Genomic DNA, 17,108 nt, shown 5'->3' with positions numbered 1-17,108 from the left:
AGCTTATCTCCCCAACAATCTGGGTCCTCATTTTACCCACCTCGGAAGGATGGAAGGCTGAGTCAACCCTGAGCCGGTGAGATTTGAACCGCTGAACTGCTGAACTAGCAGTCAGCCGAAGTGGCCTGCAGTACTGCACTCTACCCACTGCGCCACCTTGGCCAGAGGAAATACAAAGAGTGATAAGCAAACTTTAGAATCCTCCGGGATCCAAAGGAAGGGGCCAGAGAAAACACAGGAGGCAGAGCATAAAATCAGATTCCAAAAAAAAAAAAAATTCCGCTTGCATTTTATCTTAAAGTGCAGAAGGTTTTGGACCAGGGTTTTTTGGAAAAGAAATCCCTCTGATTTCTTTCTTTTTTATATAGTGGTTTCATTAAACATGACAATGTACAAGGATAAAAACGCATACAAACTAAAAAAAGAAAAGAAAAGAAAGTGCAGAAAAGAAGAAAAATAGAAAAAAACATAGTAAAGAAAAAAAGAAATATATAAAGAAATGACTTCCCCCTTCATCTCAGCAAGAATAAACGATTTTAGTAATCTCACCTTCTTTTAAAATATAACATGTTTTCCCATAGCCCATCTCTTATCTATAAACAAATCCTTAAGTCCAGTCAGCAAAAGTTCATCACGGATTAATTCTTTGATCTTCCTGCCTTCCTTCCTTCCTTCCTTCCTTCCTTCCTTCCTTCCTTCCTTCCATCCTTCCTTCTTCCCTCCATCCCTCCCTCCCTTTCTTTCTCCTTCTCCTTTCTTTCCTTCCTTCCTTCGATCCTTCCTTCGATCCTTCCTTCTTCTCTTCCCCTTCCTTCCCTCCTTCCCTTTCTTTCTCCCTCTCCTTTCTTTCCTTCTTTCCTTCCATTCTTCCTTCCTTCTTCTCTTCCCCTTCCTTCTTCCTCCCTCCCTTTATTTCTCCCTCTCCTTTCTTCCCTCCCTTCCTTCTTCTCTTCTCCTTCCTTCCTTCCTTCCCCTTCATCTTTTAAAAAACTTTTTATAAGATCATTTTTTTTAAAAAAAAAAAAAGAAGATTGGCAGAGAAAAGATTTGATGCTGCCTCCATGCGATTTTATCCCGCGCGGTTGGGAGAAGGTCAGGAAGATCTGGAGAACCTCCGGGAGCCCAGCTGAGCCCAGAAAGGCCACCCTCTCGCCTTCAGACAGGGACATGGTGTCTCTTGCTCAGCAGGAAACACAAGCTGGCCTGTTGGGGGGCGGGGTGGGTGGGGGGGGCAGGCGACAACTGGAGGGCTGCACCGCTGGGGGCCTGGAAGGGCCTCGCCTTCTCCTTGCAAATCCATTCCCTTTCATCTCCAAAGAGAAGCCAGCAGAACTTCATAAGCAGCCGAGAGAGGGGACGGTGGTGCGTTGGTGCGTCTGGTTAGCATGGGGGCCTTTCGGGAACAGGAAGCTGCTTAGCATATTTATTGATATCAAATGGATGTTAATTGAGTTCTGGGAACTCGGAGAGTTCAAAGGGGCTTTGTGTGTGTTTCTGCAGAGGTTTTTTGGGGGGTAGGGAATGTGTCGACACTATTGGTCCCTCCGAATACGACAGTGGGACAATATTCCCAGTTGGGTAGACTTTAGAAAGCGGAAATAAGTTGAGCCCAATATTTCCGCTGCTGAGCAAGACAGTTGCTAAGCGAGCGTTGCTCCATTTTACGACTGCAGTCGCCAAATAAGCCCCTTGTTTTGTGAATGTGACTTCCCTGCTGAGTTCGCTTATTAGAAGGTCACAAAAGGAGATTGTAAAAACCCGCCTGGACACTCACCGTCGTAAATCTGAACCTGTGGCCAAGCATGGTAGCTGTGAAAAACGATCGTGTCAGTGCCGTTGAAAGTTCGAAACGGTCACTAAATGGATGCTTGTAAGTCAAGGATGACTTACTGCATTCCTGCTAAACTGCTGACCAGAAGGAGAGGCGAGACTTGGAGGGCAAGGCTGGACTCCTGGCTCTCCCCATTTCTTCGTCTTTTCCAATCTTATTGTTGGACTTCTGGAAATATAGGTAGTCCTCAGTTAAGGATGGCTGCTTAGTGACCATTTGAGATTGCAAAATCCCCCCCCCCCCCGCCCAATGAATTTATGACCTATTTCTGGACTTCTGAATGCCCACATTTCGGCCCCTGGCAACCAGCTTCCCTTTAGCTGTTGGCAGTGAGTGACTTGCCATATTTTTTTTGCCAGAAATTGCCCTTAAGCCACAGCCACAAAAAGGTTGCAGAATTGGGCCCGTCCCCTGAATGCGTCTCCTTGTCTGCCTTCATGACTTACGCATGAAATCCCAGTCTCCGTTACGGCCGTAAGTCGAGGATGGCCTGCAATCAAATGGTTTGAACGCCTTTTGTGTCGCCTGTAAAACGAACCCCCCCCCCCCCAATGATGCACCAGGAAGTCCTGGGACAGACAACTCACCTGCAGAGACCTTTCCTTCCCACCTACCTGCTAACCACACAATCCTTTGCGGTGGGAGAGAGACAGGCCTTGGCTCCGTCCTCCCTGCTGATCCCAGCAAGCAGGAAATTACAAATTCCAATCTGGTCTGAAAAGCCTGTTCCGGAGGAAAATGTGCTTCATCCAGCAGCCTCTGAGAAGAACATGCCCTGGTCCTTCTCCAGCTCTGAGCTGGGACTTAATTGTCCCCTTCGTCTTTGGGCCCAAGGATGGCCATGGCATGTATCTAGGAGCAGAACTCAGGGGTTTAAGGAAGGCGGTATTTCTTGCTTTGGATGGCCAATCAATCAATCAGAATAGAGCTGGAAGGGACCTTGGAGGTCTTCTGGTCCAACCCTCTGCTCAAGCAGGAGACCCTAGATCATTTCAATCAATCAATCAATCAATCAGAATAGAGCTGGAAGGGACCTTGGAGGTTTTCTGGTCCAACCTTCTGCTCAATCAATCAATCAATCAATCAATCAGAATAGAGCTGGACGAGACCTTGGAGGTCTTCTGGTCCAACCCTCTGCTCAAGAAGGAGACCCTAGATCATATCAATCAATCAATCAGTCAGAATAGAGCTGGAAGGGACCTTGGAGGTTTTCTGGTCCAACCCTCTGCTCAAGAAGGAGACCCTAGATCATATCAATCAATCAATCAATCAATCAATCAGAATAGAGCTGGAAGGGACCTTGGAGATCTTCTGGTCCAACTGTCTGCTCAAGAGGAGACTGTGTACCATTTCAGATAATTGACTGTCCCATCCAGGGGTGGGATTGAAAAAATTTAGCAACTGGTTCTCTGCCCAGTTGCTGGGTGGGCATGGCCAGGGGGCATGCCCTACTCAGTCTCCTGCACCATGGCGAGGGGTGGGTGGGTGGGCTTCATCCTCCCCAGGCTCTGTAGGTTTTCCTTGAGTTTCCAGGAGGGTGAAAACAGCCTCCCCTGGACTCCAGAGGTCATTTGGAGGCCAGAAACAGGCCCGTTTTCGGATGTCCAGGAGGCCCATTTTTGGCCCTCCCAGAGCCTCCGCGCAGTCCCAGTATTTACCTGGCATGTTGAATGGGCTGCGTGGAGACTCCTGGGAGGGGTGGGCAGAGTAGGGCCAACTAGTTCTTCCAACTGGCGAACCAGATGCAAAATTAGCAACTGGTTCACCCAAACTGGTGCAAACCAGTTGAATCCCATCCCCGTCTCTTCTTAAAAACCTCCAGTGATGAAGCACCTAAAACTTCTGACACCTTCCACAATGGGAAGAAAGGTTTCTATGGTCCATCCAAAAACAGGCTGGCTGGAGCTCTCTCGTGGACCATGTTTTGAAGGCCACTCTGAACAATTATGAGGCCACCCAATTCAACCGTCTTGATCCAGGGCTGGCAGAAAAGAGTCTGGAGGTACAAGATGGCTTCTTCTTCTTCTTCTTCTTCTTCTTCTTCTTCTTCGTCTTCTTCTTCTTCTTCTTCTTCTTCTTCTTCTTCTTCTTCTCCTTCTCCTTCTCCTCCTCCTCCTCCTCCTCCTCCTCCTCCTCCTCCTCCTCCTCCTCCTCCTCCTCCTCCTCCTCTTTTGCCCCATGGGCCCAGGCCAGAGATCCATATATGGATTGACTTCTCCTGGAAGGCTGTGGAGCACTTCTGGGATCTGGAAAGACGTTCCTCCTTCAAAGGAGGGGCATTGGGGCTGTTTGCAGATGGTGAGCTCCGGCAGGTTCAGATCCACGCTGGGTCTTGTTCGCTCTCCCGCCCCCCGCCCCCCACTCCCCAACTTCACCCTCCCCGCCTGCCTGTGTGACTTCCGAGGGTCTCAGCTGTTAATTACCTTTGCCTGTCAGCCTTGCCTGCTAATCTGCTATCAGTGAATGGAAAGCAGGAGGTCAAATAACAAAGGTGACGGTGCCTCTTGTCATCTCCAAGCCCAGATTAGTTTCACTGAATAACTCCTGGCTGAATACCGCCAGTTAATTATAACGATCACAAACCCTCCCTTCCCCAAGCCACACAGTGAGAATTAAGGCTTCTGAAGTAAGACTTTAGCTTCATTAATTGCCCGCTTCTTTGTGATGGTATTGATTGATAAGGCTCTTGCGCGGTGAGTAATGGCTTCCCAGCTCAAAGGGGATTAAGGCTGCTAATTGTTGTCGGCCTCGCCTGACAAGATAGACTTCGGTGGGTGTCAAATCCATATCTGCGGCTTCCTTTGTCAAGAGCCTGCAGTGTGGTTGCTCTCCAGAAGGAAGGTAGGGTGCCAGAGCCAGGAGATAATTAATAAAGCACCGGATCCACCATGGGTAGAAGGTTGAGGGGGGCCTTCCTTTGTTCTTTGGAGTCCTCCTCTTAAAGTCCTCCATATTTGGTCATCTCTTGATCCACAGAGGCTGTGGACCAAAAGGCTGAGGAACTTCTTAAGAACAAGCCAGTGGATTCCCTACCAAGAAGGTGTTGGAGCAAAGAAGAGTAAAATCTGGCCCTCACCCTTCTAAATCTCCAGGATGATGTTTTTGTGAGTTAGGAGAAGCATGTAGATTTAGGGCAGGGGTGTCCAGTTCTTGGGCCATTTTAAGACTTGTGGACTTCAACTCCCAGGATTCTCCAGTTGAAGTTCATGAGTCTTAAAAGTTGCATGGCTGGATGGGGATTTCTGGGAGTTGAAGTCCACAAGTCTTAAAAGTTGCTAAGGTTGGGCTTCAAGTTCTTGAGGAATTTTGATAGAGAACAATTCTAGATTGCCCCGGCTGTTGTAACGTCACAGTGAATAGTTCTTGAAGATAGTCTTCAACCTGAATCAAACCCTTCACTTTTGTTCCTTACATACCTTTTGCCGGATGGCCAGGTTGCTGAACGGGCTTTCATTTCTCTTTTGACTGCACCAAAGGCAGGAGGAGGAACCACTTTCTCCAAACCTTGGTCAAAAGAAAGAAAGGAGATATAGCCTGACTGTCAAGTTCCGAAGAGATGATAAAACCAGCCACTGTCTTCTCCTCCTCAAAGCTAGAATCTGTGGGTTAAGAAAGTGTGTCATCCAAATGATATAACCCAGATAATACAGGGATGGAGGAAGGTAGTTTTCATCCAAACAGCCTGGGGTTGTTTTGAGCTAACTACTGTCCACTCTACAGCTGTGTTGAGTGAACATGAATGAGGGCGAAGAGAGGGGTAAGCTCTCTTCCTGCCATCGGCGGTTCTGTTTCGAGCAGGGGTCTCCAAACATGGCAACTTTAAGACTTGTGGACTTCATCTCCTGCTGACTGGGGTATTCTGGGAGTTGAAGTCCCCAAGTCTTACAGTTGCCATGTTTGGAGACCCCTGACTCACATCATTCACTCTCTCAATTTCAGATGTCTTCAGATGTCTCACAGGTTGATCTGTGCCCTCTGGGTCATCTGAATAGTGTAAATGGGTGTGGGACTGCTGAAAGGACTGTGTTGTAAACCGGAGGTCGGTGGTGTCATATCCCTCCCCCTCTGTTGAGAGAGAGGACAGTTGAGTCTTAATGTAGATGGCCTCTTTGACCCCACTTTCAAACCAGCCATCCTCTCTGTCCAGAAGGTGAATTTTGTTGACTTCAAGAGAGTGAGCTTTGTCTTTCAAATGCAGATGGACTTCTGAATCTCGTCTTGGTGGGCTTGTTCTGCTATGAGTTTTGAGAGCTTTGGATAACCATGACCTGGACAATTGGGAATCTCCATAGACATAAGTCATTATGCCTCCCCTCTCCCTCTCCCTCTCCCCCCCTCTTCTCCAACCTCCCTACTCTACCACACTCTCTCTCTCTCTTTCTCCCTCTCTCTCTCTCTCTCTCTGTCTTTTCTCCATCCATTTCTCGATCCGTCCATCTCCAGAAATGTTTTCTGGAAAGCAGGAGGGCGTGACTGCCTTTCCATCAACTTTGTGTAGAGGGCTAACTGTTTCTTCATTGACCGGGTCATCTCTGGCCAACCACCACTATCTTCCCCCAAGTGTTTTGTTTCTTGAAGATCCAGCCAGTGTTTTGCAAACTAGAACTTGGCATGTCCTGGAACTGTCCAGGGACGTTGGAGTTGAGTACAAAGGCATTCATTCTCCAGAACGTACATATGTGGGATGATGAAAGAACCGGTTTTGTGACTCATTGTCATTCTGCAAGAGGATTATCTTGTTGTTAACTCTCAGTTCTCCTCTACTTCAGGGCCTCGTATCTGCACACACAGACAGAATTCCTTGAAATACGTATATTGTTTTCCTTGCAAGGGGCTTGTCCTGAAGTACCCTCAGAAATATCACAGGAGGGTCCTGGTTGGCATCCTGTTAGTATTTCTGCAACCACCATCCTTTTCTCTATCCGTGTCCTTCTCTGTTGTAACTCCAAGATGGACGTACTTTAGATTCATCTACTGTTTTCTACAAATCATGGTTAAGTCTTGTAGAAGGCGTTTTTTTTTTTAAAGAAAGGATTTATTCTCTTTATGCAAAATCTCATCTCTCTCAGTACAGTTACAGAGAGCAGATACGAACTCTAGATTGTGGTATTCTACTGGGCTGCGAAGGGAGTGGTCTATATCCAAGTAGTATCTTCTGCTGTGGTGTCCAAGAAGCATTCCCATTCACTTCCCACCTGGCCATCTTTTCTTTCCTGGGGAAACTCGTTTTCTTTGGCCAAACGTTAAGGAATCTGAGCTGAAGGCCTGTTAAGTTTGGGCAGCAATCTGGATTCACAGTGGAAAGAAGGTTTTGGAGCTTCAGGGCATCTGTTGGTATCTTCTTTAAGGAGCTGCTGGCAGGAGCTGCTTGAGTCCTCCTGGGACACCCCTTCTGCTCAGAATCCAGATCACACAGAGGCCTAATGACCTGGGAGCAGGAATGATTGATGTGAAATGAGTGGGAATGGAATGGAATGGAATGGAATAGAATTAGCAATAGCAATAGCAATAGCAGTTAGACTTACATACCGCTTCTTATATGGCTCTTTTAATTAATAGCGCAGCACAGCATAGCAAAGAATAGAATAGAAATCATAGCATAGCAAAGAAATACATAATAGCATAACATAGCATAGCAAAGAATAGAATAGAAATCATAGCATAGCTTAGAAATAATAGCAATAGCAGTTAGACTTATATACTGCTTCATAGGGCTTTCAGCCCTCTCTAAGCGGTTTACAGAGTCAGCACATCGCCCCCACAGTCTGGGTCCTCATTTTACCCACCTCGGAAGGATGGAAGGCTGAGTCAACCCTGAGCCGGTGAGATTTGAACCGCCGAACTGCAGATAACAGTCAGCTGAAGTGGCCTACAGTACTGCACCCTAACCACTGCGCCACCTCGGCTCTTAATAGCATAGCATGGAATGGAATGGAATGGAATAGAATAGAATATAGAGTATAGAATAGGATAGAATATGACAGAATGACAGAATTGGAAGGTTGATTGATTGATTGATTGATTGATTACATTTATATGCCGTCCTTTTCCCCAAAGGGGACTCAGGGCGGCTCACAATTCAATCAGGGAAGGGGGTACAGACAGGAGGATAAAAAAGACGAGACATAACAATACAAAATTTTAAAACACACAACAACCATACCATTCGAGAAGGGGGGCAAAAACTCTTTAGCCCCAGGCCTGTCGGAACAGCCAGGTTTTAAGGGCTTTGCGGAAGGCCTGGAGGGTGGTGAGGGTTCGAATCTCCACGGGGAGTTTGTTCCAGAGGGTCGGAGCAGCCACAGAGAAGGCTCTCCTCTGGGTAGTCACCAGTCGACACTGGCCGGCGGATGGAATTCGGAGGAGGCCTAATCTGTGGGATCTAATCGGTCTATTGGAGGTAATTGGCAGCAGGCGGTCTCTCAAATACCCAGGTCCAATACCATGAAGGGCTTTATAAGTGACGACTAGCACCTTGAAGCGTATCCGACCTTGGAGGTCTTCTAGTCCAACTCCCTGTTCAGGCAGGAAACCCTCTCCCATTTCAGACAAATGGCTAGGCAATCTCTTCTTGAAAATGTCCATTGTTGGAGCATCCACAACTTCTGGAGGCCAGCTGTTCCACCGGTTAATTCTTCTAACTGACACCCCATAGCTTTTGATGCCTCTGAACCCATGATTGGAAGCAGTTCTTGCAGGTCAAATCTTGAGAAAGTTGAAAGCCACCAAGGGTTGAATATTGAGGAGGAACTCCATCAGGCCTTCCTACCTACTTAATGCTTTTCTTTCTCCTGGTTTTAGGGTCTTCTATAAGCAGCGAATCTTCCCCGGTTTCCTCGCCAGCCACCAACCACAGCTCCCCTGCCAGCACGCCCAAGCGAGGACCCATGGGGCCTCTCATCGTTCCTCCGGGGGGGCACAGCGTGCCGAACACCCCCCCTGTGGTAACCATTGCACCCACCAAAACTGTGAACGGCGTCTGGAGAAGTGAAGGGCGCCAGGTAAGGCTCCTCCGTTTGGCTTTCTTTGTGTTGGGAAGAGGGAAGGGAATACGTGGGGAAGAAAGGATGAGGAAGACTCCGGAGAAGGAAAACTGATATCCCAAGATAGGGCTGAGAAGCCATAATAGCAATAACACATATACCTATATATGCCACTTCACGGGGCTTTGCAGCCCTCTCTTAGCGGTTTTAAAGTCAGCCTATTGCCCCCCAATAATCTGGGTCCTCACTTTACCAACCTTGGAAGGATGGAAGGCTGAGTCCATCTCGAGCCAGTCAGGATCGAACTTCTGGCAGTGGGCAGAATCAGCCTGCAAAACTGCATTCTAACTATTGCGCCGTGAAGGAAGGAAGGAAGGAAGGAAGGGAAGGGAAGGGAAGGGAAGGAAGGAAGGAAGGATGGATGGATGGATGGAAGGAAGGAAGGAAGGAAGGAAGGAAGGAAGGAAGGAGGAAGGAAGGACGGACTAGCAATGGCACTTAGGCTTATATACAGCTTCGCAGTGTTTTGCAGCCCTCTCTAAGTGGTTTACAGAGTCAGCCTCTTGCCCCCCCAACAATCCAGGTCCTCATTTTACCCACCTCGGAAGGATGGAAGGCCGAGTCAACCTTGAGCCTGGTGAGATTTGCAGGCAGCCGGCAGTCAGCAGAAGTAGCCTGCAGTACTGCACTCTAACCACTGCGCCACCATGTCTATCCACTGCACCTCTCTTAACCACTATGCCACCCTAAGCTAATTTGTGCAAAAAAAATTCACGACAAAATATAATGCATCTCTCAGTTCTAGCAAATACTTTCCCATTTTTCTCTACTACGGTGAGAATTATAATCCTTTCCCCTGTACTGAGCGAAGACTTTTGACCCTGGCAGAACAACTGAGTGCCTAGAGCAGGTTTTACCAAGGAATGTGAGCATGTAGAGAAACCTTTTACTTGCACAGAAGTGAGAGAGAGAGGGAGAATATTAAAAACTTGCACTCAAGAGGGCTTTGGAAATAACCCTCAAAGCTTTGGGGGTGACTGCCTGAGGCCCTTTGATTTACAAGAAAACATCTGGAGGGCCTGTGGTGGCCTGGTCTTGTTCTAGTATCCTCAGATTGGTTCCATCTCTCTAACCATCTCATGCAACCACAGAATATTTTAAAAAAATCCAAGGTCAGCCCCGTGATGCCCTGTTATTGTCCAGCATCTTCTTCAGAACTTCCATGGAGGAGAACAAATGGTTATGGTTAGGGATATCATTATGCTTTATCAACCATGAAAGACAGAGAGAAGGGCTTTTGACTATAAAGGTAGTCCTCACTGAGTGACTTCTTGTTCAGCAACCATTCGGAGTTACAACAGCGCTCAACCAGAAGACTTATGGCCGGTCCTTGAAGTTGTGGCTGCCGCAGTGTCCCCACAATCACAGGATCGGAGCGCTTGGCAACCTGGCACACAGTTGCAATGGTCACAGCTTCCCACAGTCACGTCCTCCCCCCGGCTGTGATCTTCACTGCCAGCTTCCAATAAGCCAAGTCAATGAGGAAACCAGCCACCACCTGACGTTGTGCTTAATGGCGGCACGAGATTCCTTAACAACCACAGCCTGAACTGTCATTGTGCACTGAAGATGGCCTTTAATTTCGTTGTACAAGGTGCAGGGACAATAAAGTAAATTAAAACAGATACTTCCTGTGCAACAATCAATGGTCACTCCTCTCTAGCTCAAGGATCTCCAACCTTGGCAACTTTAAGCCTGGCGGACTTCAACTCCCAGAATTCCCCAGCCAGTTTTGCTTACATCATGTGAGAGAAAGACCTCTTAATATTCCCCGCCCCTAGCATTCAACCCATGGGCATCTTCCCATAAGTTAATTAATTTCATTCGGACCTTTCAAATAACCGAGAGCAAGTCATCACTCTCTTCCTGCTGATCAACCTTTGATGGGATGGTGTCCTCCTTCCTTCTCCTCCTCTTCTTCTTCTTCTTCTCCGCGTCCTTCAGCCTTTCTTCCTGGGGCTTCAGGCCCCACGGAAGGATGCCCGGTCGAACTTCTTCTGGAACTCGGCAGATTTCATCACTCTCCCCTCCTGGGCTTCTATCTGTCTCGGCTCACGCTTCTTCTTCTTCCCCTCCGACCGCAGCTATTGAAGTGCGGAGCGGATATTGAAGTGCGGAGAAGCGGAGGCGCACTCAGAACAAAGGCTTCCCGTTTCTCCCATCCACAAAGCTTTATTGATTGTCTCGGAGAGCCAAGCCAGCCCATTGAACAGCTGGCAGAGCGTGGCTCAACCTGATGCCCTCTTAATGCGTTTGGGTTAACCGCACTGGGCCAACTAGAGAGGCTGAGCATTGGGTAGCGACACATCTGGAGGGACGGCAGCTTGCGGAAGGCTAATTTAAGGCAACGTAGCACATCGTGTTTTTATGACAGAGGCTCCCAGCTGGCGGAACACAACACCAACCTAACCCGTGTTTTGGACTAAGCAACAAGTGGAGCTTTCCCTCATCCGTGCAGACACACACACACACACACACACGCATACACACACACACACACACACACACACACACACCCTGTCCTCTGAGGCTCCTTCCCAGATCGGGCCAGACTGTCTGGCTATGTTTGCTGCTTGCAATTTTATTTTCTTCCCTCTTGCTCTCTTGCAGACAGTGGCAGGGAGCTGAAGCATCCACTAATTAAGAATCATTGTTGGTGGTTATCCTTCCCTTGTATTTTACCCGGTTTTCCCAGCGGGATCACAGCTCTTGGAAATACTAATTAAACCACAAAGAAGAAGGGGAGGGGAGGGGAGGGGAAGAGGGAGCCGTCTCCCCAGCGCTTGCGAGAGAGAGAGAGAGAGAGAGAGAGAGGGAGGGAGGGAGAGAGAGAGAGGGAGGGAGGGAGAGAGAGAGAGGGGAGGGAGGGAGAGAGAGAGAGGGAGGGAGGGAGAGAGAGAGAGAGAGAGAGAGAGAGGAGAGGGAGGAGGGAGAGAGAGAGAGAGACATACAGATGATGCCCCAGCAGAGAAACAAACACGCACAAAATACACACACACTCACACACACACCACCAAAAGAGAGAGAGCTTTGATCTCGTTGAAATGAAAAAGGTAGCGTCTCAGTCCTGAGTTGCAAATTAAAAAAAAAAAAAAGGTGTGGGGAGGCAGCGGATGGATGAAATGCTGCGTCCTGAGTGAAATACACTGGGAGTATATTTAAATATGCTGAGTCCTTTTTCGTGGCAACAGGGAATTGTTTGGTTGACCTTCAGAGGCCCCTTTGTCATCCGGGGCCCTGGGTGGCTTGGCCGTGCGTGCCTGTCTCTTGCAACCCTCCTTTCATGGTGTTTTTTTCCCCCAAAGATTTTGCAACCCGATTTCCGTCTTCCATCCCTGGGCGCAGTGAGATAGCGTTCTCCGTCTGGCCACCATCGCTTCCCAGCAGTTTGGCGAGCCTGAGCCTCTCTCCTCCCCCGTCTGTTGGCCCTTCCTTCCTCTTCCCCTGCCAAAACCCATCGCTTCAGGAAGCCCTCTGCCCCTGGAATGGGCCGTCACCCTCCAGAGGAGGCGATAATTTATCTGCTCCACAATTTGGAGCTAACGAAGCCCTAATGCCACCAGGGAGCGCTCTGCGGAGGAGAGAGAGCGCGGGAGCTGACTCACGGATGATGCCAGCCATCCATCCTCATAGAAAGCTTTGATGGAAGCCATTGCGTTTCGTTCTTTTCTCGGGGAGGCTGGGGTGGGAGAGGGGGGGAGAGGGACAGCGCCTGGTCAAAGGAGAAGTGGGGAGGGGGCCGGAAAGGCTCCTGAAAGGCTCAAATCAGTGGCCGGTGCCCATCCATTAGAGGCGAGAGATCAAACCGTCTCTTGAACGGCTGGTGTGGAAATGAAGAATGGTCCATTTTAGAGCTAATAGGGCATGCCTCGTGGCCTCGCTGGCAGAGATTGCACAGGGAGAGTGACTGATGGTGCTCCTGGTCCTGGCCCCACCCCCCTCCTCCTCCTCGCCATCTTCTCGCCCGTTGAGGCGCATCTCAATCAGCAGCAGAGACACAGCAGTGAAGTCTTCTTGTTCCTTTCTTTGGAGCTGATCTGGCGCCTTCTCTCTCGCCCCAGCCCACCCAGGTCCTTCTCCAAGGGCATCAAATGGCTTCTTGGCCTCCTGGAGCCCTAATGCCTCTTCTCCCCTAGGACAGCTGGTCTTCTTCGCTAGTATTTTCCAGGATCCCCACAAGACGTTTCTCTCTACTGCGTGGTGGGTTTCAAAAAAAATTTGGAACCTCTTGTGTAGGCGTGGCTTGCTTTCCGGGTCCACTGGAGGAACCTCTTCTAACCGGTTCTGTAGATTTGACGAACCGGTTCTACCGAATAGGTGCGAACTGGTAGGAACCCACCTCTGCTCTACTGGAAGGAAAGGTGTGATGGGAAAAGAGCTCAGAATTTTGCTCACGGAGGGATTATCCCAATTGCATAAAACAAGGGAGCAGAAAACCACAAAGTTGGAAGGAATCCTAGAAGCGATCTAGTCAGATGAGGTCCATGTGTGTTTGAAGACTGACAGGAAGGGAGAACCAATCACTTCAAGAAGTAGCCTGTGTCGTTGACTTGTATCTCATATCATCTGCAAGTTCCTCCTGACATCTAGCCTGAATCTACTTCCTTGTCATTCTAACCCACTGCTTCTGTTGTAACCTTGCTCCCTGTACTGTGGGAGAGTCTTTCAGGTTATTTGATAAATTCTGTCTCATCCTCCCCTCTAGTCTTCTCTTCCGGAGTCTACATAGGCCCAGATCCTTAAGATGTTCCTTGTGGTTCCCAGGGTTCACCGACAAAAGGGCGAACGACAAAACCGTGCCCGACTAAACCGCGGTGACAAAACCGCATGTTCTAAAGCGCTCCGCGAATGAGCACTGAATTGCACCGACAACAACGCGGCGACAGAAGCGCGCTGTAAACTAAACCTAACTCTAACCTAACCCTAACCCTAAACGTAACGCTAACCCTAATCCTAAATGTAACGTTAACCCTAAACCTAACCCCTAAACCCTAACCCTTACCTTAAGTTAAATCGGCTTTCTGTTGACGCGCTGTGTAAAGCGCCCTTCTGTCTCAGCGCTGTTGTCGCCGCGCTGTTGTCGGTGCGTTGATGACGTTGCGGTTTTAGTGACGCGGTTTAGTCGGGTGCGGATTTCTCGTTCGCCCTTTTGTCGGGTCACGGGTTTCCAGACCTTTCATCCTCTTGGTAGCACTTCTGCAAACTTTCTCCACTTGGCTATTGTCCTACTGAGGCTGTGATGCCCAAAACTAGACACCTACCGGGACATATTAGAGTGGATCAATGTCTGGACACCATGTCTTCATTAAAATCGCGTTAGTCTTTTAACAGCTGTGTCACACTGCTGACTTGGATTTAACCCGAGGTCACAAGGAGACCCAAATCCTTTCCCCAGGCTCTGTTGTCAAGCCAACGATTCCATCTTATTCTTGGATCTTTCATTTTTGGTATCCACAACTCGACATTAACCGGGGTAAAAGTCCATCCTTTTCATCTCTGCCCTTGTTCCTAGCCTCTCTAGATCTTTCGAGTCATCTTCCTCTCTTCTAAAGTATGATTCATTCCTCCGCTTTGTGTCTTCTGCAGATTTGACAAATGCCCCCTCAAGTCCCTCGTCATGTCACTGATAAGAATGGTGACCGGCGGAAGATCCCCCCCTGGCCCTCCACTTGATCCTGTCTTCCAAGCCAACGTGGAACCCATTAATGAACTCCAGTCATTCAACCATCCTTGTCCATCCCGTAGGCCGTTTTAATCATGATATAGTGAGGAACATCTGTTGACAGGCGGTTGAAGGTTTCGCTTTAAGGTCCAGGCACGCTGTATCTACAACATTGCACATCTACTAAGCTAGTTACTCCATCGAAAAGTAGGTTGGTTGGCTGGCCCTGTTTTCCTCGAAAGGAGTTTGGGTTGGGTTTTGCTAATAAGAGCTCCCACCTTTTAAAAATGGACTCTTGTAGAATTAGGTTCCATTCCTATCTGGCACCGCTGATGATTTCTACCCTGAATTTGGTGTTGTTTCGTTCTGTGCCGCCAATGAAATGCTTGACTAACCTGTTTATTTTATGGCCACCATCAAAGAGCTTGTAGATTGGTATTTGCTGTGCTGTAGCTGTCTCCTCGGGGCATCGGTGTCTTCCCAGAATGATTAATGGCCCCCGGGAACAAAGCTGCTAGTAAATCTTCAAGGCAAGAGAAAACACACTTCCTCCCCTCCCCTTCTCCTCGTGCCTTCCTCATTACAGCGCAGCCTGGCAGAAGAGGGCCGTACGTCAGATGGTGGCACACACTTGCCACCCCCAACGTGGTGATGCTGTGCCCAGAATACAGAATCACAGAGTTGAAAGGAACCTTGGAGGTCTTCTAGTCCAATTCCCCTGCTCAGGCAGGAACCACTATAGACAAATGGCTGCCCAGTCTCCTTCTTGAAAACCTCCTGTGTTGGAACATTCACAACCTCTGGAGGCAGGTCGTTCCACCGATTAATTGGACTTCAACTCCCAGAGTTCCTCACCCAGTGAAGCTATTCTCCAAAGCACCTGAGGGTAGGACAAGAAGCAACAGATGGGAACTAATCAAGGAGAGAAGCAACGTGGAACTAAGGAGAAACTTCCTGACAGTGAGAAGAATTAACCAGTGGAACAGAAGTTGCCTCCAGAAGCTGTGGGTGCTCCATCACTGGAGATTTTTAAGTAGAGAGTGGACAATCATCTGTCTTTAATGGCACAAGGTCTCCTCCTTGAGCAGGAAGATGGGTTAGAACAGTGGTCTCCAACCTTGGCAACTTTAAGATCTGTGGACTTCAACTTCCAGAGTTCCTCAGCCAGCTTTGCTGGCTGAGGAACTCTAGGAGTTGAAGTCCACAGGTCTTAAAGTTGTCAAGGTTGGAGACCACTGCTTTAGAGAAGAGGTGGGGCCCTCTTCCTTGTGGCAGCCCCTTAGATATTGGAACGCTGCTATCATGTCCTTCTTCTCATTCAACTGGACATAACCCAATTCCTACAACCGTTCTTTGTAGGTTTTAGCCCCCAGTCCCTTAATCCTCTTTCTAGCTCTTCTTCGCACTCTTGTCTATAGAGTCTCAACACCTTTTTTGCATCGTTGTGGCCAAAACTGGATCCGGTATTCCAAATGTGACCTTACTAAGGCATTAACACTTCGCGCAAACTTGTCTATCCCTCTGTTGAGGCTGCCTTGGCATTTTTGGCAGCTGCAACACACGTCTGGCTCCTATTTAAGCGGCTGCACAGGCAAATCGAGCTCTCGACAAACTCGATGAGATCCCTCTGCTTCGGTGTCTGCAATCGCAGATGGCGTTTCCCTCTGATCTGTTCCCATCCCTGCTGGAGAATGTTGCAGTGCGCTCCCATTTTTCGGGACGTCCCTTCTGCAACATGCTCCGAGGCCTTTCGCCTCTCCTGCTGCCCTCGACTCCGGTGCCTGGACCATCCGGCCTCCCGGGGAAGGTCAGGATTTGTCCGTTGGCTGGTTGCGGGAGAGGACCGGGTGTGTGGCGCCCCAGGCGGGCGCTGTGTTCTGAGAAGGAACAGCTGTTCCTCCTCATTAACAATTCCAATCGGGGCCCATCGCTATGAATTAATTATGGCCCATGGATCTTCGGAGGAGATTTGCAAGTCTTGAGGAGTTCTCGGCGGCTTGCAGGATGCTTGTCGTATTCATATTTCATAAACACACTTGGAACGGTCTCCCGTGGTACCTGCTGGCTGCAAGTGGATCCCAGCTAGGTCACATTTTCTAAGGTGACACCCAAACAGGGAATTCATCTTTGGAAGAGCATTTTTAATGCAAAATAGAAGCCTTTCTTCCAGGTTACGAAATTGTTGGAAAAGAATATTATAAAGAAGAGGGAATCAACGTAAAGACAGCATAAGAAGCAACGGATGGAAGCTAATCAAGGAGAGGAACTAACATAGAGCTGAGGAGGAATTTCTTGGTTCCACCACAGATCCGCGAAGCCCTTCTGCGCGGAGACATAAGCGCGAAGACTAATTCGCACCGTTCTAAGCGGTAAGGAAAAACACGACCCTACCGCAATGACATAATCGCGGAGGGCAAAATCGTGCATTCCCAAGCACTCAGTACCCTAAACCTAACCCTAAACCTAACCCTAAACCTAACCCTAAACCTAACCCTAAACCTAACCCTAAACCTAACCCTAAACCTAACCCTAAACCTAAACCTAACCCTAAACCTAACCCTAATGCTAACCC

At 48.7% G+C, this 17,108-nt stretch overlaps 1 protein-coding gene across 1 annotated transcript in view; it reads left to right on the top strand.

Annotated features, from left to right (window-relative positions):
* Positions 1–17,108, top strand: part of GSE1 (Gse1 coiled-coil protein) — a 124,006-nt gene that overhangs the window by 76,921 nt on the left and 29,977 nt on the right. The window contains exon 3 of the mRNA XM_032231313.1: positions 8,633–8,832. Coding sequence (XP_032087204.1) covers positions 8,633–8,832 — 200 coding nt within the window. The remainder of the gene's footprint in view (positions 1–8,632; positions 8,833–17,108) is intronic.

The sequence above is a fragment of the Thamnophis elegans genome, chromosome 14, assembly GCF_009769535.1.
Source record: "Thamnophis elegans isolate rThaEle1 chromosome 14, rThaEle1.pri, whole genome shotgun sequence".
NCBI lineage: Eukaryota > Metazoa > Chordata > Lepidosauria > Squamata > Colubridae > Thamnophis > Thamnophis elegans.
Note: the sequence above shows the minus strand (reverse complement) of the source record. Positions and strands in the feature narration are given on the sequence as shown.